The 25,776-nt window shown below is 43.5% G+C and overlaps 1 protein-coding gene across 1 annotated transcript in view; it reads right to left on the minus strand.

The window, feature by feature from the left end:
• Positions 1-25,776, minus strand: part of KMO (kynurenine 3-monooxygenase) — a 124,321-nt gene that overhangs the window by 11,984 nt on the left and 86,561 nt on the right. The window contains exons 9-12 of the mRNA XM_073627511.1: positions 23,429-23,550; positions 22,190-22,337; positions 6,388-6,445; positions 1,872-1,954 (exon numbers count right to left, since the gene is read on the minus strand). Of these exons, the coding sequence (XP_073483612.1) occupies positions 1,872-1,954; positions 6,388-6,445; positions 22,190-22,337; positions 23,429-23,550 (411 nt within the window). The remainder of the gene's footprint in view (positions 1-1,871; positions 1,955-6,387; positions 6,446-22,189; positions 22,338-23,428; positions 23,551-25,776) is intronic.

A 25,776-nucleotide genomic window follows, 5' to 3' on the forward strand; every position in this document is an offset into this window, starting at 1 on the left:
CCAGGAGGACGGTTTCTGCTACTACGGCCGGCCTATCTAATTTTAAGGGTGAATATACAATTAGTTTGATGCAAGTGCAATGCTTTGTATACTCTAATAAAAGTTTTAAGGATTTTTTTGCTGTGGTGAGCCTTTTATATTTTGGGAACCATATTGCTTCCCGGATGGGTAGTCCATAAGTCCACAAGGGAGTTCTCCAGAGGATGTAAAGGCCCTGGCTGGGTTTAAAGCCACAAGCGTCACGAACCTTATGATAAGAGGTCTGTGCAAGCTGGTATGCGAGCACTTTATCTATGGTGGAGGTGTCATCTGAAGTATCACATACTATATGGTGGTGGTTTATGTAGATATCGCTAAGGAATACATACCTCACATTTGGATTTATTTGATCCCTGGTGTTTGGAGCATTACGTTTTCTTTTCAAACCATAGTGCAACTCCTTGTTTGCTTTGGGACTGTCACAGAAGAGTTGCAGCTCTGTTTTTTGTACAAATGCAGTTTTAGAGCAGTTTATCCCTATGTTTTTGAGGTTTCCATTACATGGACTCATCACAATGAGTAATGAGGCCCACTGCTGCCGTTTCATCTGATCTACTCAATATGATCACCTAGATACTTCGCTAAGCAATCAGATCAGCAGAGAGTGTGCAGTATGGGACTCAAGATGCATCTGTGGCCTATTTGTCAAGAAACCCCCTTTTAAGGACTTTCTACACTTTCTTAGCAGAGCTCATTTTTTTCCCCAAAAAACAATACTTTGTTTACAGCTAGACAACCAACACAAAAAGTATCATTTTAGAGAAAATACAGATTTTTTTTTATACAATTAGTAGTTTCCAAGTGAATTTCCTGGTATTACTAGCTTGGGGTTGATGTGCCCTGGCAGGACATTGGAGGGGAACAGTATGATGGGATATGTTAAATGTAGGATGTTGTAGGTGGAGGCACAGTACAGGGGAAGTGATTGAAACAGAGGAGAGGAGCAGTCAAATGGGTTCTGGGTGAGGGGGAAAGGTGCTGATCAGGGGGCGGCAGAGAGAAACAGTATGGAGATGGGAAAAAAGCAAAAGGCAAATGAAAAGTGAAGTACTAAAGTAATGAGTGTCCCTTTAGCAGGAGTAACAGTACAGAGGGACATTGGGATGGAAGAGTGAACCAAAACTGTGGTACTATGTAGATGAACGAGAGGGGCAATGCATGGGGTTGCTAAAGACAGATGAGAGGAGCAGTACGGGAGATGGGGGGGCGCACTAAAGGCAGATGAGGGGAGCAGTAAGGAGGGGGGTTGCTTTCTGAGAAGGATATGCAAGTGAACACACCCAAACACCCCTCCTGTGCTCAACCTTCAACAAATGTATATACCTACAGTACATGTAAAACAAACATCACTTACATTTCTGGAGAAGAGATGCTTGAGAGGGGATATGATTTCAATTTACAAATACCTTACTGGTGACCCCACAATAGGGATAAAACTTTTTCGCGGAAGGGAGTTTAACAAGCCACTCATTAAAATTAGAAGAAAAGAGGTTTAACCATAAACTACTTAGAGGGTTCTTTACTGTAAGAGCAGCCAGGAGGTGGAATTCCCTTCCACAGGCGGTGGTCTCAGTGGGGAGCATTGATAGTTTCAAAAAAACTATTAGATAAGCACCTGAACGACCAAAACATACAGGGATATACAAGGTAATACTGACTTATAATCGCACACATAGGTTGGACTTTATGGGCTTGTGTCTTTTTTCAACCTCACCTACTTTGTAACTATGAAACACTGCTCTGCACAATTTTTTCTGTAACCACCATCCATATTATTTTGTTCCTTTTCCAAAAGAAATGCAAGTCAAGAAATTGTAAAAAAACAAACTTACCTCCTTGTAGTTGTACATAGCCAAATCAGAAATTGCATGGGCATCTGGCACTCTAAGTCTGGAAAACTCAGGAATACAGATTTCTAGAAAAATGTTCATCAAACAGTGGGTGAGAAGACAATAAAATCAAGACATATACACAGCCAACTGTTAAAATTACTGCTTGACCCTTCAGTTTATAGAATGTTTCAGGTCTTCATTATTAGGTTTGGCCATGCAAAATGAATTTTAAAGTTCTTGAGAGGACTTTGCAAACAGTTGTACAGTTTGGATACACTGACGGATGGATTTAGCCTATAGTGCCATCTAACCTGGCTAATTATTATATATATATATATATATATCACACACACACACACACACACACACACACCAACCATGTCATTATTGGGACCGTTTTATGAAATCCTGTCCAGTGCACATTTTATTATTTTGCCATAATATTAAACTTATTTTCTGTGGAAATATTTGGGTCTCAATTGAGAACTTATTTGAAACTATACAGTATATTATACCTTTTTATATGTTTTTTTTTTATTCAGGGAATCTATGCTTTCTGATTAAAGTGTTACCAGGCATGTGTCATTTACAATCTGCATTCATTACTTGCAAAAACACCATACATGCTAATAAATATGCTTGATTTACAATAAAATATACCCAAATGTATGAATCTATTAATCATTTTAGTTCAGTGTCAGGAATATTAAGAATGAAAGTGCAATTTTTCATTACTGTTGCAGTCTTTGAGTCACTCATGTTTGAGTTGTTCACTTACTTACAGCTGATAAAGCCTGAAGGTGATGGAACCTAATTTAGGTTATCTGGGGTCATTTTTTCCAATGCTGGCTTTCAGAGTTTATATTATGCTTTGAAAGGCCCTGACACAACAAATATTTAGAAAATTTTGGGAAGCATTTCTAATCTTTTGTTAAGGTGTGGAGCTATTTTTTGCATAAAATTATACTTAGCCACGAAGACAGTAGTCCGCTAACCATAGCACTAACCTATCTTAGGGCCAAACAATCAACCCTTAAAGGTTCTTGTTGTTAACATAAGATGAAAAGCCCTTCATCTGGCAGTTCAGAAGGGGATTTAACATCTTTGGGTCACCAGCAGTCACTGCTGTGCTGACTGAGCATGTCAGGCTGAAGCAATCAATAGGTTAGTAAACCCACTAACTTACACATTTGTTCCGTAGACAAGTCTGGGAAACGGGAGCGCATGTTTCCATTGTTTCAGACTGCTATATCTGTGGGTAGCCTAACATTAATAAACATTACCAAAAAATGAAATGTAAATTAAGGAAAATAAACGTTTTCAAATAAAGTGATTGTGTAAGGAAAAGATTCACAAATAAAAACGCTTTAAAAAAACCTTAGACATTGGTCTTTAACCACTTGACCACTGGGCACTTAAACCCCCTTCCTAACCAGACCAATTTTCAGCTTTTGGTGCTCTCACATTTTGAATGACAATTACTCAGTCATGCAACACTGTACCCATATGAAATTTTTGTCCTTTTTTTCACACAAATAGAGCTTTATTTTGGTGGTATTTAATCACCACTGGGTTCTTTATTTTTTGCGCTATAAAAGAAAAAAGACCGAAAATTCTGTAAAAAAATAAATTTTTCTTCATTTCTGTTATAAAATTTTGCAAATTAGTAATTTTTCTTCATATATTTTGGCCAAAATTTATACCGCTACATATCTTTGGTAAAAATAACCCAAATCGGTGGATATTATTTGGTCTTTGTGAAAGTTATAGCGTCCACAAGCTATGGTGCGAATATCTGAAAATTGATCACACCTGAAGTACTGACGGCCTATCTAATTTCTTGAGACCCTAACATGCCAGAAAAGTACAAATACCCCCCAAATGACCCCTTTTTGGAAAGAAGACATTCCAAGGTATTTAGAAAGATGCATGGTGAGTTTTTTGAAGTTGTCATTTTTTCCCACAATTCTTTGCAAATCAAGTTTTTTTTTTTTTTACTTTTTTTTTTTTCACAAAATTGTCATATTAGCAGGTTATTTCTTACACTCCACATATGCATACCACAAATTGCACCCCAAAACACATTCTGCTATTACTCCCGAGTATGGCGATACCACATGTGTGAGACTTTTACACAGCGTGGCCACATACAGAGGCCCAACATGCAGGGGAGCACCTTCAGGCATTCTGGAGTGCCCAGGCCAATTCTGACATTTCTCTCCTACATGTAAAAATCATCATTTATTAGCTAGAAAATTACATAGAACCCCAAAACATTATATATGTTTTTTTTAGCAAAGACCCTAGAGAATACAATGGCGGTCGTTGCAACTTTTTATCTCACACGGTATTTGCGCAGCAATTTTTTTAACGCTTTTTTTTGGAAAAAAAAACTGTTTTGTGCTTTACAAAAACCAAAACAGTAAATTTAGCCCAATGTTTTTGCATAATGTGAAAGATGAAGTTACGCTGAGTAAATAGATACCCAACATGTCACCTTTCAAAATTGCACGCGCTTGTGGAATGGCACCAAACTTTGCTACTCAAAAATCCCCATAGGCGACGCTTTAAAATTTTTTACTGGTTACATGTTTTGAGTTACAGAGGAGGTCTAGGGCCAAAATTTTTGCGCTCGCTCTACCGATCGCAGTGATACCTCACATGTGTGGTTTGATTTGGCGGGACTTACATATGCGTTCGCTTCTGCATGCAAGCACACAGGGACAGGGGTGCTTTAAAATTTTTTTTTTTTTTTTTATTGTTCATTTTACTTTATTTTTGTTTGATGCTTTTTTACAAAAAAAAAAATTTTAACCACTTTTATTCCTATTACAAGGAATGTAAACATCCCTTGTAATTGGAATATGGCATGACAGGTCCTCTTTACAATGAGATATGGGGTCAATAAGACCCCACATCTCACCTCTAGGCTGGGAAGCCTGAAATAAAAAAAAAAAAAAAAAAAAAAAACGATCCTGGCTTCGATCGTAGCGGTGAGTCGGTAGAAGCAGCGGAGTGCGGCGGGAGGGGGGACATCCCCTCTCGCCTCCCGTAAGAACGATCAAGCAGTGGAACAGCCGCTTTGATCATTCTTATGGTGTAGGGAATCGCCGGCCGAAAAAGCTGATATCTGAATGATGCCTGTAGCTGCAGGCTTTATTCAGATATCCCCGCACAAAGTCAAGGACGTTGTATGACAGTCGGCGGGCGGGAAGTGGTTAAAACGTATTTTTTTTTTTTAACACAAAGTTGTCCATTTATACAATATTTCTAACACATAGCATGTACATACCAAAAATGACACCCCAAAATAGATTCTCCTACTCCTCCTGAGTACGGCGATACCACATGTGTGAGACTTCCACAGCCTGGCCACATACAGAGGCCGAGTACAGCCGAGCGTGGCTCAGCATGGCAGGGTATGGCTGGGTATGGCGGGGTATTGCAGAGTATGGCGGGGTATTGCAGAGTATTGCGGGGTATTGCAGAGTATTGCGGGGTATTGCAGAGTATTGCGGGGTATTGGAGTATTGCGGAGTATTGCGGGGTATTGCAGTGTACTGCGGGGTATTGCAGTGTACTGCGGGGTATTGCAGAGTACTGCGGGGTATTGCAGAGTACTGCGGGGTATTGCAGAGTACTGCAGAGTATTGCGGGGTATTGCAGTGTACTGCAGGGTATTGCAGAGTATTGCGGGGTATTGCAGAGTATTGCGGGGTATTGCAGAGTACTGCGGGGTATTGCAGAGTACTGCGGGGTATTGCAGAGTATTGCGGGGTATTGCAGAGTACTGCGGGGTATTGCAGAGTATTGTGGGGTATTGCAGAGTATTGTGGGGTATTGCAGAGCAATGTGGGGGTATTGCAGAGTAATGTGGGGGTATTGCAGAGTAATATTGGGGTATTGCAGAGTAATATTGGGGTATTGCAGAGTATTGCAGAGTAGTGGGGATGGCTGAGCATGGATGGATGGATGGTTGGATGTCTCTGTGCAGCGCTGTGGGCACTACACAACCAGCCCACAGCGCTGCAGCCATCCATCCATCTCCCTCTCCTCCACAGTGTACCGATCGGTACACAGGAGGGGAGGAGAGGAACCGGCGTCATCAGACGCCGCCGGTCTGTTTACATGTGATCGCTCCGTCATTTGACGGCGCGATCACATGGTAAATGGCCGCGATCAGCGGCCATTTACCGGGATCCGTGATGCGCCGGGTCATGGATGTGTTCGGGTGCGCGCCCCAGGGGGCGCGCGAGAGGGGAATTCTGAGAGGACGTCATATGACGTCCTCCCAGAGTTAAGCAACCGCCCTGCAGCCGTCATTCGGCTATGGGCCGGTTGTTAAGTGGTTAAAATCTAATATAGTTCTTGAGTTTACTACAAATATTAGTTGTTTTTTTTCCTGATTAGATCTTAAATAGCCTTGTCTGTGATAATTGTCCAATGCCAAAGCCAACAATAACTGGTATTTTATAGGTACATTAAGCTTATAAAAAAGAACTTGGATATCACTTACCAAAATCATTGTTGTACTGCTCCATTAGCTCAGAAAATACAAGGCAATCTTCAAAACCCTATAAAAAACACACAATCATTGGATATCGACAGTGCTAAGCATCGCTATTTAACCTTCTCTTTTTTTTTTTTTAAATCATTTCAAACTATTGTATATTTAGGAATGTAGAAATAAATAATATTCTTTATTTTCAGTGTAGATAACAGATAGCTCACGTGGTTTGGTCTATTGCTTACACTCATGTGTTCTCTTGCTAAACAATGTTAACTGTTGATATTACATTTTCCGCACACCACAAACACAGTTTGGCTGTATACCCCATTTACTAATCTGTTCTTTTGAGATCATTAATAAAGTTTACTGGTTTGTAAATGTGCTATTAAAGTGATTTTTTAAAATAACAACCACTTTAATAGCACATTTACAAACCAGTAAACTTTGTTAATGATCTCAAAAGAACAACAGATTAGTAAATGGGGTATACAGCCAAACTGTGTTTGTGGTATGCGGAAAATGTAATATCAGCATTTAACATTGTTTAGTAAGAGAACACATGAATGTAAGCAATAGACCAAACCACATGTGAGCTGTTATCTACACTGAAAATAAATATTATTTATATCTACATTCCTAAATATACAATAGTTTGAAATTATTTTTTTTTTTCAAAAAAAAAAAAAACCCTTTACAAACATCATATTTACAAACATCATATTTACCTGCTCTTTGCAAGGGTTTTGCACAGAGCAGCCCCGATCCTCCTTTTCTGGGGTTCCCCAGTGGATTTTCTGGCTCCTCCTCTTCGGCGAGTGCCCCCACGGAGAGCCGATTCCCATGGGGCCACCTGTGCAGGCAGCCCCCAAGTCCTGCTGCTGCATCCATTGACCAAGACAGCAGGACTCGGCCACACCCTGTCTCACTGGATTTGATTGACAGCAGCGGGAGCCAATGGCTCCTGTTGCCATCAATCTATCCAATGAGGACCAGAAACAGCGGCTGTAGCGATCGGGCTCAGGTAAGAGGGGGTCTCCGGGGGCATCTGCAGCACAGAAGGTTTTTCACTCAGGTGAAAAACCCTGAGACTTCACAACTCCGTTATGGTGATGTGCTTGCATATCAAGTGAATGCAGTGCTGTAAACTTTCAAGGCTAGTGTGATGCTGTATCCTAATAAAATGTATGACTTTTTTTACCACAAATGGAACTTTTTTTTGGTGGTATTTGATCACCACTGTTATTTTATAAATAAAAGAAAAAGCAGACAAATAAAAAAAAATTTAAAAAAATAAAAATAATAAATATATTTACTTTCTGCTATAAAACCGATCTAAGAAAAAAAAATATATTTCTTCATAAAATTTAGGGCAATATTTATTCTGCTACATTACCTGAAAGCGATGACCTGACATCACTTTCAGTTTACCCACATGTCAACGCCATTTTAAAAAAAATCAAAAGCATAAAAAAAAAAAAAAAAAAAAAAACAGATCTAGGAGGAGTTTTGAATGCTCTTAAAGACCCCAGATCTCCCCATAAAGAGTACCTGTCACATGCCTATTGGTATGTTTACATTCCTTTGACATCAAAAGTGATAAAATAAAGTAACAGTATAAAAAAGAAAAAAAAAATGTAACCAAATTCATTTTTTTTTTAAATTAAGGGGGGGGGTGCATGCGCGAAACCGACCTAGCAGGACATGCCTGACTAGAGCTTTGCTTCCTCACGGACTCCCACAACCGCTTGCACCTGACACTCGGCAATCCTCCTCTCACCCGACACATCGAGCCACCACCAACAGCCGCCAGAACCAGCCGGGATGGTATACGGCAGTTCTAAATCTAAAAAGAAGCCGGACTCCATCCAGGATGCATCCAAGATGGTCGTGGCTCCTTCTAAACTGACTGGCGCGGCCCGCCTGCAGAAATACACACCACAGATGGCAGCTGCAGAGAGTAAGTCTGACACAGAATTTGGTCTCACTCCCCTAGCCCTCCACTCAGAAGCCTCCCAACCTGATATATTACATTAATGTGAGTGGACGCTCAAAAAAGCATTACAACAAACATCTGACCACATCACTGGGCAATTATCATGGGAAATCCGCGAATTGGACAACCGCACAGCAGCTCTAGAACAGTGGACGGATGATCTGGAGGTTTGGCTGGCAAATCACACGGAAGAGCTTGAGGTCCCCCGTGATGAAAATATCACCTTCCAGACGTGCCTTGAGGACTTTGAGAATAGGGCCGCTGCTCGAATCTCTGCATTCGCAGCCTCCCTGAAACCATCCTAGACCTACAGGATACAGTCACCGCACTGTTTCAAGAGCTAGCCCCCTCCATCCCTATTGAGCGTCTGGAGATGGATAGAGTGCACAGGACCCTGGCCCCACGAAAACCAGAGGGCGCCGCCCCGGGACATTGCCAAGCTCCATTGTTTCCGAACCAAAGAGCAGCTCATGTCAGCCACATGCATCAAAGATGCCCTCGCTTTTCAGGGTCACTCCTTCCAACTATTCCAGGATCTCTCCCCTCTGACCATATCTAAGAGGCATGCTATAAAGCCCCACCTGCAAGCCCAACAGCAACACCATATCGCATACAGATGGCGTTTCCCCTTCTCTGTTAGCTTCTCTTTCCACGGAACCCACTACACGTGCCCATCCACAAAAGACCTCCAAGCAACTTTAAGTGACCTTCATCTGCTCCCAGCTGACCCACTGCCTGAAGGCTCCCAACGCCACTCTGCGTCCCGCTCTCCACAAAAGCTCCACTCCTCTCCTGACTCCAAGCAACCCCCGGGTACCCATAAGTGGGGATGCTTCAACTCACCTGCTCCGGCTCAAGAAGACTCCATGGGCTGAAGAACTCCCTCCTCAACCGTGAGCTGTTGACCTTTTCACCCTCACACACGCCCTGGTGAATACTCCCTATTCACTGAAGAGGTTCCACCCTCATTTTCCGTGGTCTGGATGCTCGGCCTCCATGGTCGAAGGCCAGTTGGACCTTTTACTACTCCCCCAACATGTCGCCAACTGCTCAACCTGACCCCTGGGTCCTACTATATTCTAAACCACCCCACCCCTAACTACCCTGATCTCTTCCTTCTTTACCCCATCCCTTCCCCCCTCATCTACCCTAACCATCCTCCCACCCCTGACTGTTTATTATGGACTTACTGATCTGCTAGGTACTCTCTCTCTTCCCCCCCACCCCAACCTGTAGTTTCATGGTTGATTAGCTGATGCGCTCCCTCGCTCCAGCTCAGCGTCATTATTTTACATAGACACTCACAATGCACGAGTACTCACTTATACTGAACAAATTATCTACCCAGGTAAAATACCACGCTAGGGGTTTCTCTTGGAAATATCTCCTCCCTGCTTTTTCTATAGCTGGGTCTCACCTACACTGATCTTTCATCCACATTGATGTTCATAACCCCAGTTGGCCATGGTAACCACTGAGGCAGATCACTGCTCCCAACCCATTATATCTGTGAATGCCACGCTCTGTAAACACTGCGGACTACACTCAGTCCTCTGGAAGAGAAATCCATTAATGTCCATTGAATGGGGAACCCATTGACAACGTCACATATGACGAAACGCATCTGGCGGATACGTGCTGATGTCACCACGCAGTCTCGCTAGGAGGACGGGTTCTTGTTTGTAGCCAGCCGGCTCTGCTGTAGATGCACGATTTTAACTTTTCATATGTAAGTGCAATACTTTATTTTTATTAAACATTGTTTGAGGCAATATTACGCTATGGAAGGTTTCTTTTCCTTATGCATGGCTGGGGTACTGTGCCTCTAAATCCGAGTTGTACGAGCGTTTGGAATATCCATGCAGCCATTCAAATTACAGCCTACCAGATGATCTTATGCACAAGCAAAGGCCCTGGCTGGGTTTAAGCCATCCGCCCGGTATTGCTTGCCAGCTGGTAAGCAGGTTTTTCTTAAGGTGGTGGCACATTTTGTTTGATCAAGCTCACTTTGGTGTTTGCTTCCAATCAGAATTGAACTGTCATTGAATACCTGTTATTTACAAGCAATTGTTTGATAAATATCTTCAAGCAGCGCAGCTTCTCTTCCACAGGCTTTTTTTCCTCCCGCCAAGCAGGCGATAACATCCACCAAGCGATACGCCTAGCCCGCACCGTACGTACTCGTCGAATACTCTCTTGCCTCCTATCCCTTGACAGCCGCAAAGGCTTTGATACAGTCTCATGGCCTTACCTTCTGTTTGTCCTACACAGATGGGGCTTTGGAGCACACTTTCTTGGGTCTCCTCCCTCTATGCCAATCACAAAGCCTATGTTCAATACGCCGGATATAAATCTGATCTCTTCCCCATTACTAGAGGCACTCGCCAGGGTTGTCCACTTCCGCACTAATGCCCCGTACACACGGTCGGATTTTCAGATGGAAAATGTCCGATCGGAGCGTGTTGTCGGAAATTCCGACCGTGTGTGGGCTCCATCGGACATTTTCCATCGGATTTTCCGACACACAAAGTTGGAGAGCAGGAGATAAAATTTTCCGACAACAAAATCCGCTGTCGGAAATTCCAATCGTGTGTACACAAATCCGACGGACAAAGTGCCACGCATGCTCAGAATAAATAAAGAGATGAAAGCTATTGGCCACTGCCCCGTTTACAGTCCCGACGTACGTGTTTTACGTCACCGCGTTTAGAACGATCGGATTTTCCGACAACTTTGTGTGACCGTGTGTATGCAAGACAATTTTGAGCCAACATCCGTCGGAAAAAATCCTAGGATTTTGTTGTCGGAATGTCCGAACAAAGTCCGACCGTGTGTACGGGGCATTACTCTTTGCCCTAGCCATAGAACTTTTAGTGCTCCTGATCCGGTCTGACCCCAGCGTCAAAAGTGTTGAACTGGGGAATACCCAACACAAGCTCTGCCTCTTCGCAGATGATGTCCCGCTATTCATGACATCCCCGCTCATCTCTGCTCCTAATCTACTCCAGGTCCTAGACCATTTTGGCAGTATCTCTGGCCTGCAAGTCAATCCCCACAAATCAACAGCGCACAATGTCTCCCTCCCACCCTCCCTTCAGCACCAATTGCACAAAGTGCTCCCGTTTATTCTTGGAATCAAACCAACTGCTAACCCCGCCGACCTAAACTCAGCAAACTACTCCAATACTCTACCACACTGCACTCATGTCCTCATGGTCTTCTAGACCCCTTGCATGGCTAGGACAAATAAAAGGTGATAAAAATAACCGTCCTTCCCAAAATACTCTACCTATTCCGTACCCTCCCTATAAGAGACCCAGCTCATTTTATGCGCATTCTACAACGCCGAAACTCTGCATTTGTCTGCAGAAAATCGAAACCCTGTATCCCAAGGGCGACACATTACGCTCCTAAACTGCAAGGTGGACTAGGGTTTCCCAACCTAAGAGCATACTACTACGCTGCCCAGCTGGCCCAACTCCCCAAGTAGTAGTTTTATAGCAAGCACTGAATCCTCAAAAAAAAAATAAAAAAATAAAAAGAAGAGGAGGGGAGGGATCTCTGTGTCCCATGATGTACTCAAAGGATTTTATAGGCAAGTAGGACGTAAAAATCTTTTTTCATACATCATGGGACACAGAGTCAGGCTAATATTACCTGCTGGAACGTCCCAGAACAATAGCCTTGAGGGGAAAGAGACACCCTGCCAAACAATAGCCATCAGAACTTATACGGCAGCCCGTAGTACACTGCGACCGAAGCTGAATCCTCGGCTGCTCAAACATCCACTTGATAACATTTTGTGAACGTATGCACTGAAGACCAGGTAGCAGTCTTACAAATTTGAGTCACAGATACCTGATGGCGAAAAGCCCAGGAGGTTCCTACACCCCTGGTAGAATGAGCTCTCACCCTAAAGGGAGGAGCTTTATGTTTCAGACCGTAGGCCTGAATGATCACTTGACGGACCCAATTGGCAATAGAAGCTGCCTGCCCCTTCTTGGGTCCTTTTTTTTTTTTTTTTTTTTTTTTAGAAAAAGTCTGATCCTCGGATCTCCGCAGATCTAGACAAATAAAACTTGACTGCCCGGACAACAACAAAGAATGCAGTCGTCTCTCTTCCGCCGAATGAGGCTGAGAGAAAAAAGGCGGCAAAATAATGTCCTGATTTAAATGAAAGGCTGACACGACTTTTGGCAAAAAGGATGGAACAGGTCGTAACACTACTCTGTCATGGTGAAGGATCAAGTATGGTTCCCTGCATGAAAGGGCCGCCAACTCGACACCCTTCTAGCTGAGGTGATGGCCATCAGGAAGGCTAGCTTGCGCGACAGCAAGTCTAATGGAATTTCCTTAATAGGTTCAAATGGTTGTTTCTGTAACACAGACAGCACCAAGTTCAGGTCCCAAGGACACATAGGTGACCTAATGGGGGGAATCAAGCGAGTTGCCCCCCGCATAAAGGTTCAGATCAGTGAATGGGAGGCTAAAGGCCTTTGGAAGAATACTGATAGCACCAAAACTTGACCTCTGATTGTACTCAAAGCCAATTTGATTTTCAACGCTCACTGTAGAAAAGAGAGAATTCTCCCAATCACCTATTTCCGAGGATGCCATTTTCTGGCTTCACACCAAGCAATATAAGTCTTCCAGACCTTATGATAGATCTTCCTAGCGATAGCTTTTCTAGCATTCACTAGAGTAGACACCACTGGTCCCGAGATGCCACGGTCCTTTAACACCCTGGCTTCAATAGCCATGCCGTCAAATTTAGAGACTGTAAATTGGGGTGGAATATAGGACCTTGACAGTAGATCGGGGCGACGTGGAAGCGTCCATGGCCCATCTATTGTCAGTCTCACAATCTCCAAGAACCAGGGCCTTCTGGGCCAGGCTCGTGCCACCAGAATGACTGGAATCCCCTCTCTCCGAATCCTGCGCAACAAATGTGGAAGAAGAGGCATCGGAGGGAAAACATAAACCAAGGAGTGGCTCCATGGAACTACCAGAGCATCTGCTTCGATTGCCAGAGGATCTCTTGTTCGGGACACAAACTGCTGTAGCTTGTTGAACCTGGATGCCAGTAGGTCAACCTCTGGCCATCCCCAACGTTGGCAAATTTCCTGGAACACCTCAGGGTGTAGGAACCATTCCCCGGGGAAGATCTGCTGGTGGCTGAGATAATCAGCCTTCCAGTTCACTACTCCCGGGATATGGACTGCCCCGGGATATTATTGGCACACGTCCCTCTGCCCAGGCTAGTATGTAGTTCACCTCTTTCAGAGCTGAACGACCCCTGGTACCACCTTGGTGGTTCATATAGGCCACTGCCGTGGCATTGTCGGACTGAACGCTAATGGGGTAGTCCTGAAGCTTCACCGTCCAGGATCATAGGGCCAGACGTACTGCCTGTAATTCTAGGACGTTGATGGGCAGGGTCTGCTCTGTCCCTAACCATTTCCCCTGAGCTGTGAGCCCATCTAGGGTCACTCCCCAGCCTGAGAGACTGGCATCTGTAGTCAGTACTCTCCAAGTTACCGGGAGAAAGGATTTTCCCTTTTGCAGGTTCTGATCCTGCAACCACCAATTTAGGCTTAAGCATGCTTGAGGAGAGCACATTGGATAATCCAGGGCTTTTCTTCCTCTGTTCCAAGCCAACAAGATGTCTTGTTGTAAAGGCCTGGAATGAAACTGGGCATAGGGCACTGCCTCGAAGGAGGATACTATCCTTCCTAGAAGACTCATACAGAGCCGAATGGAGGGTTGTCTGGTGCCCCTTATAAGACGCACCTGATCCTTCAGGGCACAGATCCTTACGGGTGGCAAGAATACTCTTGCTTGGACCGTGTTTAGAATCAGACCTAAATATTTTAGACTTTGGGCTGGTCTCAAGGCTGACTTTTCAGTATTTATGATCCAGCCTAAGCTTTTCAAATACCTCACTGTGTATATTATGCTCTGTTCTAGAGCCTGCACTGAGTGATCTCTGAGCAGGAGGTCATTCAGATACCCGAGCAACAGGATCCCTTGGGCCCTTAACCACTTCCCGCCCGCCCTATAGCGGATTGACGTCCGGGAAGTGGTTCCGTTATCCTGACTGGGCATCATATGACGTCCAGCAGGATAACATGGGGGCACGCATCGCGGCAATCGGTGGAGCGGTGTGTCAGCCTGACACACCGCTCCACCGATCTTGGTACAGAGCCTCCGGCGGAGGCTCTTTACCACGTGATCAGCAGTGTCCAATCACGGCTGATCACGCTGTCAATAGAAAGAGCTGTTGATCGGCTTTTCCTCACTCGCGTCTGACAGACGCGAGTAGAGGAGAGCCGATCGGCGGTTCTCCTGACGGGGGGGTCTGCGCTGATTGTTTATCAGCGCAGCCCCCCCTCAGATCACCACACTGGACCACCAGGGATCGCCACTAGGACCACCAGGGAAGGGGCAACATGTGGATGGCCAGGTATGTACCCCATGGCCATCCACATGTGCCCAATCTGTGCCAATCAGTGCCCACAAATGGGCACTGATTGGCACCATTATGTTTTAGTTATGCCCAGCAATGCCACCAATAAATTTTATCAGTGCCACCAACCAGTGTCATCAGTGCCACCTGTCATTGCCCATCGGTGCCACCTGTCAGTGCCCATCTGTGCCCCCCTATCAGTGCCCATCAGTGGCACCTATCAGTGCCACCCATAAGTACCCATCAGTGCCACCCATATGTACCAATCAATGCCACCTATGAGTGCCCATCAGTGCCGCCTATGAATGCCCATCGGTGCCACGAGTGCCCATCAGTACCGCATACCAGTGCCACCTATCAGTGCCCATCAGTGCTGCCTATCAGTGCCACCTCATAAGTGCCACCTCATTGGTGCCCATCAGTGCCGCCGTATCAGTGCCTGTCAGTGCAGCCATATCAGTGCCCATCATTGAAGAAGAAAACGTACTTGTTTACAAAAAATTTTAACAGAAACAAAGAAAAACTTTAAAAAAAAAAAAATTTCAGTCTTTTTTATTTGTTGCGCAAAAAATAAAAACCGCAGAGGTGATCAAATACCAACAAAAGAAAGCTCTATTTGTGGGAACAAAATGATAAAAAATTTGTTTGGGTACAGTGTTGCATGACCGCGCAATTGTCATTCAAATTGCGACAGCGCTGAAAGCTGAAAATTGGTCTGGGCGGGAAGATGTCTAAGTGCCTGGTATTGAAGTGGTTAAAAGACCCAGTATTGGTGCTAGGACCTTTGTGAACACCTGGGGAGCTGTAGCAAGCCTGAAGGGTAGAGCCAAACTGAAAATGACGTTCCTCTACTGCAAAACGTAGGAACCTCTGATGAGGCTGAAAAGATAGGTATGTGTAAGTAGGCATCCTTTATAATCGATGGAGGCTAAAAAGTCTCCCCTCTGGAGTGAGATGGCTACTGAGCAGGACAGACTACACCCGAAAGGATTGTATCAATAGATACCTTAGGTCCAGAATGGGCCTTGTGTCCCCGTTTGGTTTCTGAACCGTAAACAGGTTTGAGTAAAACCCTGTGCCCCTTTCAGGTACCAGAACCTCTACAATCACTCCTTGATGCACTAGATGATGTAGTACCTGACACAATACGTTTCTTTTTAGAGGATCCAAGTAAACGCTGGCTCTTAGAAACTTGAGGGGGCACCCCCCATAACTCCAGCTTGTAACCGCAAGATATAATTGAGGTGACCCACTCGTCCTGAATTGTTGTTTTCCAAATGTCTGCAAAGTGTAGCAGCCCCCCCCCCCCACCCGATGGAGTGGGGGCGTCCCCTCAAAAGGAGGGCTTGGTACTGGGTTTAGAAGAATTTTGGACCCAGGGCTTTTTCTGGCCCTGGCCTTGCAGTTTGCCCCTGGCCCTAGCGCCCTGTTGGCGGTGGAATCGCCCTGACACAGACATTTGAGGAAGCAGTCCCTGGGTTTTTAAACAAGGGATGTTTGGTGCTTTTCTTCACAGGAAGTAGAGAACACTTTCCTCTGGAAATCTTGTAGATATATTTGTCCAAGTGATCACCTAATAAAACGTTCCCCCTGAAACGGGAAACCTGCCAATAACTTTTTACAAGGAAGCTCTGTTGACCAGTTCTTAAGCCATAAAAGTCTGCGCATATGTACAGACAAGAGCCAGACGAGAAACCTGCTGTACTGAATCCTTTAAAGCATCAACAGCAAAACAGCGCTCGAAGAATATCCGTCTTACTTTCAGGCAGATCATCCTCCTGGTTAGGCCTATCAGCCGTTTGACTTGATCTTTTACGGACTGGCAAATACCAATTGCTGCAACAGCTGGCTAAATAGCTGAACTGGCCAAAGAAAAAGGAAGCTTTTAATAATAATTCCAATTTCTTGTTAACAGGGTCTTTCAAGCCCTGTGCGTTATCTACCGGACAAGTTAAGTTCTTGTTTAAGTAAGAGACTGCTGCATCTATTGCTCGCATGCTCCATTTTTTTAAACAAACTTTTCATCCATGGGATATAAAAGGTAAAACCATTTAGGAGGCAAAAAAAGTCCTGTCAGGATGTTCCCAATCAGCATACACCGCCTGTTCCAACAGGGGCCGTAGCAAGAAAGTCTGTGCGACCTGAAAAGGTCTCAGAGATCCCAAAGAGGACCAGGGAGGCTCAGTCACCTCTGCAAGAGGCAACTTAAAGGCAGTACAAACCATTTCGGTCAGAGTCAGGATCAATCGCCTCTGCAACTGAGAGGAAGACATCGACTGGATATCTTCTTGTTCAGATTGCTCGGAAGCAGCCTCATCTGCCGGGCACTCCACCGAATCCTGAGCTTTCAGCTCTTCCCCATCCTCAAGCCATTCCTGCTCCAGACTAGGAGACTCCGGGGAGGGGGATCTGTCACGCTTCCTGCCACCCTGCGGGATGGAGGCAATCTGTCAGAAACCATGAAATCAGACTGAGACAGAAGTACAGTTAAATCACACTAGTTTAATAATAAAAGTAAATAGAACAAATGTAGTCAAAACATAGCCAGAGTTCAGGAACCGGAATGGATAGTCAGACAAGCCAAACATCAGGGAGCCGGAGATGAGTAAAGTAAAACAGCAAGCAGGATCTGGAGCCAGAAGGGATGTCAGCCAAGCAAGTCTTAACAGGAATGCAGGAGATAGTCTCTGTGAGGTTGGCGAAGGCAGAGATCCTCTTGGCTGGACAGCTTAAGTAGGCAGGGCTGACGAGCAGGATATCAACAGCTGAGTAGCTGTGGAGAGATAGGAGCTGGCAATTAGCTGACAGCTGAGCGGCCAGCTCAGAGAAGGAAGGGCTGAGCCCAACCCTGACACAATCATGCCGGCAATCCTGTGCTCTAACCCGCCTAGGGATGAGGATAGTTCATCCTTAGTGAAAAAAGGGTGAAGCAGCAGCGTTGACTGTAGGCACAATACCAGATAAGCACAGTGGCTCAGACTGCCCGGGAGCCTCTGGTCTTTCAGGGGATACAACACTAGGGATATGATTAGGTTCATCAGGAACTACTGATGACATAGGGGTGCCCTTCCCTATGGTGTTAGTCCCACTCCTCTTTTTGGAGGACATTCAATGCCTGCAAAACAAAAAGTACTTGGGTGTAGTTAAAACACCTCAGAAGGGAGACCCTATAAAAGGGCTCACCAAGCCCCTATGCAACAGTCCTACTAAGCACCTTTAGCCTGCCAAGCAACACCTGGTGACTCACGTGACCCGGGTAAGGAAAAATGAAACACTGCAAGTGTCTGTTCAGAGCCTGCTCTGTGTCCCACAGCTGCCTTCTGGAAGCACCACATGCTTGGCCTGCACAGCTTAAATAAGCTGGGTGTGCGCCGAAACGTTCTATGCATGTGTGCACACGCATGTGCGCAGTCCCGGTGAGCGTGACTGTATTCGCGTACAACGCAAATCTTTGTGCACCCCAGATAAAGGCTATGGCGCATGTGCAGGCAAAGCCGCGTGTGCCATGGCTGCCAAACAAACTGCTGAACCCTGCGGCGCTTTTGCGAACACACGTGCGCCATGGCGAACCAAGGCGAAATCATACAGGTAAAAAACAGCCAGACACAAGCAAAAAAAAAAAAAAAGGTACACTTTGCAAACACCCACCGCTAGCCCAGAACTCCCCTGTATGGTCACCGCACCCAGGTGTCCAGCCTTTTGACTGATTGTTACAATCACTGGGACACCCCACAATAATAAAATAAAGCTGTTTTACTTACCCATGCAGGCTCAGGGCCACTTAGAAACTAAGGGCCCAATCTTCACCCTTCACGGCGGATTCCTGTCACTTGGACCTTCAAGAACTGGGTACCCTTTCATGCTTAGGGTCCACTCCCTTGGACCTGTACAGCAACCTGCAGGAAATGCCTTAGCGCTGTAGTGTCCAGGATTTCCACTCTGCAGGGTCCAGCACCAGGAGGCCTCCTCGCAGGATCTTGAGTCTTCTTTGCGAGGCTCAGGTACAATTTATCTAAGCATAAAAGCCTGTGTCAAATAGATCCGATCACTCAATCCTTTGATTCATTTTTGGAACCTTTTGTGGGACTAGAGACCTGGAGTTCAGAGAGATCAAACAAACCGTGCCATCGATCTTGCAGACACTGGTAAAAAACTGAAGTGCTTCCTGTATGGGAATGGTTATATAGGGGATCACTTCCTGTCTGAAGACCTTTGGTCTACCAGTGTCCATTCACCTAATGATGAAGTATAACCTAGCAGGTAATGAATATTAGCCTGACTCTGTGTCCCATGATGTATGAAAAAGAAATTCCTGTTTCCTTCTCTCTGCGAAACACATGGCATCCCCCACTGGAACTCTTCCGTTATATTTAGCTCAAACAATTCCTGACCCCCCTAATCCCTCCTGACTCCGCTGCCCCACAGCTTACCCACTTCAAACACACCTGCAAATATGACATAGGAGAGGACTTATCTCGGACCTATACAAACGACTGTTGCTACCAACAAATTACTAATCCTCCATCCTATGTTGCTAAATGAGAGAGAGAGAGAGAGATCGCAACACCTCTTTAGACCCCGCAGACTAGTCCCACATATGGGAAGCCACCAAGTCGGCCTCACAAAATATTGTCACCCTAGAAACCAACTATAAAGTCCCCACTTGGTCCCAATCAAGATATCTAAATTGCTTCCACAATACCCCCCCCCCCAATGTTTCCGTGGCTGCGACTCACCAGGCACACACTTGCATATATGATGGGAATGCTCAGTGGTACAAGTATTCTGGTCTGATATCTTCTGTATCCTGTCAAAACTGTGTAATGTACACATTGAACCAGACCCCAAAATGGCGTTCTTAAACCTGAAACCACCAACCATCACCCACCAACAGTTCAAACTATGCCTCCAGGTTACTAAAGCTGCCAAGCAAACAATAGCGAGAGCCTGGAAAACCCCTACCCTCTGTGTCCTAGCAGCCCAAAACAGAATAACACAAGCTATGATTAATGCTAAAATAGATGTTGTATTGCTAGATAGGATCCCTAAATATGAAAAACTCTGGAGTCCTTGGGTTGAACATTACTTACCCTCCAACTTTGGTCATACACTCTTACTTCCTTAGCAGCTCCTGCACATAAGTGAGGAGCAATGACCACAACCCCCTACTAGATGACCCGGTCTACCCCAGGGACTGCTTCTCCTCCTATCCTTTCTTCTACCCTCTCTTGACCCTTCACCTCTACTCCCAACCTCTGTTCTAATTTTCCTCACTCATGCCTCTCGCTCTAATCTGATGGTTCATCACAATCACCATATACCACACACCATCCCCTGCCATGCCATCTATTGCACAACACAAGCCGGCCATGACACTCGGGGCAGGAAACAACCAACACAAACCCAGCCTCCTCGTCCTACTTACATAACAATTTATAGCAATTAAATGAAGCAGTTCCAAGGGGGACACCCCCATGCCTGGGATGCTATGGACTCAACAAACCTTATTCACTCTTGCTCTAAAAGCAATTGCTTTCCATGCCACACAACCCTTAAGATTGGTTTCACTTCAGTTCAAAGAAGGATGATTGATTCAATGTTAATACCACATATTTCTCCAAGACATGATCCTTGTGTTTCAGCAGTATTGATCCTTATATAATCACCAAATGTTACTGTGACATGTTTATTGTATTCTGTTTCTTTTCTCCTTAAAAAAAAAAAAAAAAAAAACTTAAGTGCCCGCATCCCCCCATGCATGCAAAGGCAAACGTGCACATCGGTCCTGCATGCACGCAAACAGCAATCATTTCACACATATGAGGTATCACCATGAATGCCAGATCATGGGCAGTAATTCTAGCACTAGACCTCCTCTGAATCTAAAGTGGTAACCTGTAAATGCTTTTAATACGTCACCCATGAATAGTAAAATTTACATAGCTTGTCTGTTGCACGGCGTGCGCAATTTTACGGCATGACAGGTTTTGGCATTTACGCAGCATAACATCACCTTTTATATTTTACAAACAAATTGGGTTATATATTCTGTTTTTTGCATTAAAATTCAAAAGTGGATTTTTAACCAAAAAATTATGTTTGAAAAAAAAAAAAAAACTCCGTGCAAATACCGTGCGACAAAAACATTTATAAAGCCCACCATTTTATTCTTTAAAAAATATATATAATGTTTGGGGGTTTTAACAATTTTTCTAGCAAAAAATACTGATGTAAACAAAATGTCATAAAAAAGGTCTAAGTGGATACTTATGCCGTGTACACATGAGCAGAATGTCCGACAGAAAAAGTCAGATGGGAGCTTTTCATCGTATATTCCAATCGTGTGTATGCCCCATCTGACTTTTTACGTCAAAAAGTCTTACGGACCTAGAAAGAGAACATGTTCTAAATTTTTCTGACGGAACCATTTCCTATCGGGAAAACCGCTTGTCTGTATGCTGCTCCGACGTACCAGAAAAGACGCATGCTCTGAAGCAAGTACGAGACGGAAGCTATTGGCTACTGGCTATTGAACTTCTGTTTTCTAGTCCCGTCGTACGTGTTGTACGTCACCACGTTCTGGACAGTTGGAATTTGGTGTGACCGTGTGTATGCAAGACAACTTGAACGGAATTCCGTCAGAAAAACCTTCAGGAGTTTATTCCGACGGGAAAACCGGTCATGTGTACAGGGCATTAGATCACCTTTATTGATGTATGCAAAACAATAAGTTTATTTCATTTAACTGTTTAAATGTTTAATCCATTACACTATAGTATCTGCTTAAGCAAAAAAAATCATTGGCAGGATGTAATGACCAAAGTTGCAACCAGGTATTTATAAAACAAATTAAATATATATTTAAGGCATTAAAATGTTGAAGTGGAACGCATGCTAAACATTTTTGTGAATCTGTTGCAAAGTTGCTTACCTAGAAATCCTGCCAGTAATATCACTTCCAGGTGCAATCTGACAACACAAAGCCACTGCCTTGAGATTATCAACAGTGTTTTCAGGCTGTCATTTGTGCTCCTTCAGTTAAGCCAGCCAGACATAAATTGAAATTCACACATTCAACACATGTTCAATTAATCTGTTCATTTCTTTGGGTGAAAATGGTCATCATAACAAATAGAGAGCATAAATCTTTGTAATGGGGACACAGACAGCAATACAAAATAGATAGAAATGCTAACTCATTCAACACTGAACATTTAAAAAATGGTTTTGGTTTTTGGATACACTTTAAGCTTTGCGGACTGTCATTGTTGAACTAGTAAATAGTTTTATTACAATTTAACAAATAAATATTAGGAATAATTACTTGAATTTAAAAAAATTGAACTCACAGCATTCATTCCTTGCCCATAGAATGGCACCACTGCATGGGCTGCATCTCCCATTAGAACACATTTATTATCCAAGCAAAAGGAAGAACACTTTACCGAGATCAAAGCTTGAGGTGGCAGCAAGAAAAAATCTTTTTTCAATTTATCCCTTAGAAAAGAATGTCAGAAAATAAAGCATTAAAATTGACCACTACACGGCACTAAAAGAAAACTCCACTTTTGCTAAAAATAAGAACAAATATAACTGCTACACAAGCCACCTTGTAACTGTTTCTAATGGTTTTGTTGTGTAGTAGAATTTATAAAAACTTAGATTATCATGTCAACATGCAGGATGATCAAAGGCCCCTTTCACAGTTGGCAGATTCTGTTCTGATCAGCAGGGGTTCAACTCATAGCTCCCCTGTTGATTAGAGCAGAGCGGGCGGATGATACATCCATTTTCTGCAGAGGAGACACAGACAGAGCCCACTCTGCTGTGTGAGCAGTCAGAAATTAACTGACTTCGCTGTCTGTTTACACCCAACTATCTCCAATCCACTCAGCCTAAGTGGAAGAGGACTGAGTTTTCTTCCAACTTTTTTTTTTAATTTGGACTTGGAGATGAACTTGAAGGGCATAAACTGGACACAAGTCAGTTTATACCTGCCTGTCCATAGGGAAGAATGGACGTTCTGATCAGGTCCGCCTGAAAAATTGACAGGTGGAGCCGATGAGCAAGCTCATGTGAAAGGGGCCTAAAGCTCGAAACATAAAAGGGTACAAGCATGCTAAAAGGTTTGCTAAAATATTTCCAGTGTAAATAGTTCATCTGAAATAAAGCTGCTAAGCTTCCTTTCCTGACTTATCTTCATGACAGTATAAACTTAGATAGTCTGCCCCCCCCCCCCCACCACCACCACCACAATATACAGTACATGATGCCATTGTGTAGTCAGAAATATCCATTAAAGAAATGTGTGTGTACCTCAGAAAAATATTTGCCCAACATAATAAGGGCCTTAACCTGTCCACATCATTGGCCCATGTTTTTTAAAGCCCATACTACTTTGTGGAGGTGCTGACATTTACAATGTAAATTCTTTGCAATGGTTGCCCTGTCTGCTCTGGTATTGGAGGTCTACGAGAAATTGCAGCAACTTTACAGAGGAAAAAACTATACAAAAACACGAAAACAAATTTATGTATCTGTTAAATAAATACTTTGCAATTTAAAGGTATATTCAATTAAATATTTACTCTCCAATTAAATCCACCGAGTCTGGAAAAAATGTCTTGAAGAAGTGCAGCACTTGATCCTCTGTGCGGAGTTTTTCAAAGTCTTCATATGGCATGAAAAGTGTACAAGTAAATGTTTTATCCTGAAAATGTAACAATTAAAAAAAAAAAAAAAGAAGAAGAAGAAAGATTGTGAAATGAAGATAGAAAAGTCTATTTGTGCTAAGGGGTGTATGTGCGTGTAGTATACTCAAGCAGAGTTAATCAAAACAGGACCCATCTGGTTTAATCAACAAACAGGATGCACTCAAGCAAGGATGCTTTTCTTTAAAAACTGCGTCTCCATGTATTACCTTTTTTTTTTTTTTTAAATATTTATGGGAATATTTAAAAACGTTTTAAACTTATTCTTAAAAAGGAGAAAATGCAGAATGGCAAAGTAAAAAGATCTGAAAAATGTCATTGTAGGGAAAGCAAGTGAACATAGTTACATAGTTCGTAAGGCTGAATAATGGCACCAGTCCTTCCAGTTCAGTGTGTATGTGTGTGTGTACATTTTTATATTTTGGTTAATACCATTTCCCCTATCCCTTTGTGAATGCAATATACAAGGTTTGCTGACACCACCAACTGTGGAAGGGAGTTCCACATCCTTACTGCTCAAACAGTAAAGAACCCTTTAGGCAGTTTGAGATTAAACTGCTTTCCGTGCAGCTTCAATGACTGGCCAACTGTCTTCTTAAGTGACCTGAAACTTAATAGTTTTCTCCCTATGCTAGAATGACCATTTAGATTTTTCTATATTGCAATCATATCTCAATTTAAGAGTCTCTTCTACAAGGAGAATAAGTTTAATGTCTGTAGTGGTTCCTTAGAACTAAGGTCTTCCAGTCCGCTTATTAGCTTTGTTGCCCTTCTTTGGACTCATCCTTCCTGGGGACTGGTAACTAGAACATATTAGGTATGGGCCACTGACTTTGTTGCACTCTTAAGCATCTTTTCACATTCTTTGGGGCCTATTCACACCCCTGAAGCGTCATTGTGGTGCCTTTAACATAAAGTGGTTGTAAACCTCAAGACATGAAATATGAACAAAGGCATATGCCTCTATAGTGTGTACTTGTCTCAGTTAAGAACACCAAGTGTCATTTCTGTCTTTTTTTCTTTCCTCTGCTAACAGCATGAAACACTTCTGACAAGTTTTTCTGACACCAAGAGAAAAAAAAAGCAACGTGACAGGGGAGGAATCTCCAGCTGATTGACAGCCTCAGCTTTGTTCCTGTGTGCTGTGTGAAGGGGGTGTCCCCCTTCCCTCCAATCAGCTCTCTTCACTGAGCTCTGCAGAGTAACATCAGCTCTCCACACCCCTTTTTATGACAGCTCAGACAAGCTCTCTAAATTCTGGACTTTGAATGGATGTGGAGAAGAGAAGACTGGAGATAAACAGTTACAAATTATGTAGGAGGATTTGTTTCATCTCTGTATCACCTTAGGCTAGTCACTTCACTGGGTATATGTAAGGGTTTACAACCACTTTAATGCATGTTAAGTTGCGTGTTAGCATACGATGCATTAAAGCAGTCCATTTGAATAGACGGCCCAACTCTACACAGAAGATCATATATTGTACCTGTAGCATTTTTCCCAGCGCAGCTCGCAGCAATGCATAGTAAGCAGTGTTAATTTTGGCAGCAAATTTCGATTTAGTTTTAGTCTAATGCCCCGTACACACGAGCATAATTCCCATCGGAAAAATCTTGGATGGTTTTTCCGACAGAATTCCGCTCAAGCTTGGCTTGCATACACACGGTCACACAAAAGTTCCCTGAACTTTCAACCATCAAGAACGCGGTGACGTACAACACTACGACGAGCCGAGAAAATGAAGTTCAATGCTTCCGAGCATGCGTCGAATTGTTTGAGCATGCATGTTTTTTTGCGCGTTGGAATTGCATACAGATGAACGGAATTTCCGCCAAGAACTTTTTCTGTTGGAAAAATAGAGAACCAGCTCTCAATCTTTTGCTGGCGGAAATTCAGACAGAAAAAGTTGGATGGAGCATACACACGGTCGGAATATCCGACCAAAAGCTCCCATGACACTTTTGACGGAAATTCTGACCGTGTGTATGCAGCATTAGTCTTAGGACTAAAATGGCATTTTAGTTTTAGTCTTATTTTAGTCTTCTGCAATTGTTTTAGTTTTAGTCGTATTTAGTCGACTAAATCTCCAGTACATTTTAGTCGACTAAAACTCATTTTAGTCATCTAAAATCTAATGAGTGTAATTAAATTGTAATGCATTAGTTAACATTTCTCTACAATTTCCAAACTCATATACTGCTGGAGTGAAAAATCTCACATTATTT

The sequence above is a fragment of the Aquarana catesbeiana genome, linkage group LG04 (assembly GCF_042186555.1).
Source record: "Aquarana catesbeiana isolate 2022-GZ linkage group LG04, ASM4218655v1, whole genome shotgun sequence".
NCBI classification, from domain to species: Eukaryota; Metazoa; Chordata; class Amphibia; order Anura; family Ranidae; genus Aquarana; species Aquarana catesbeiana.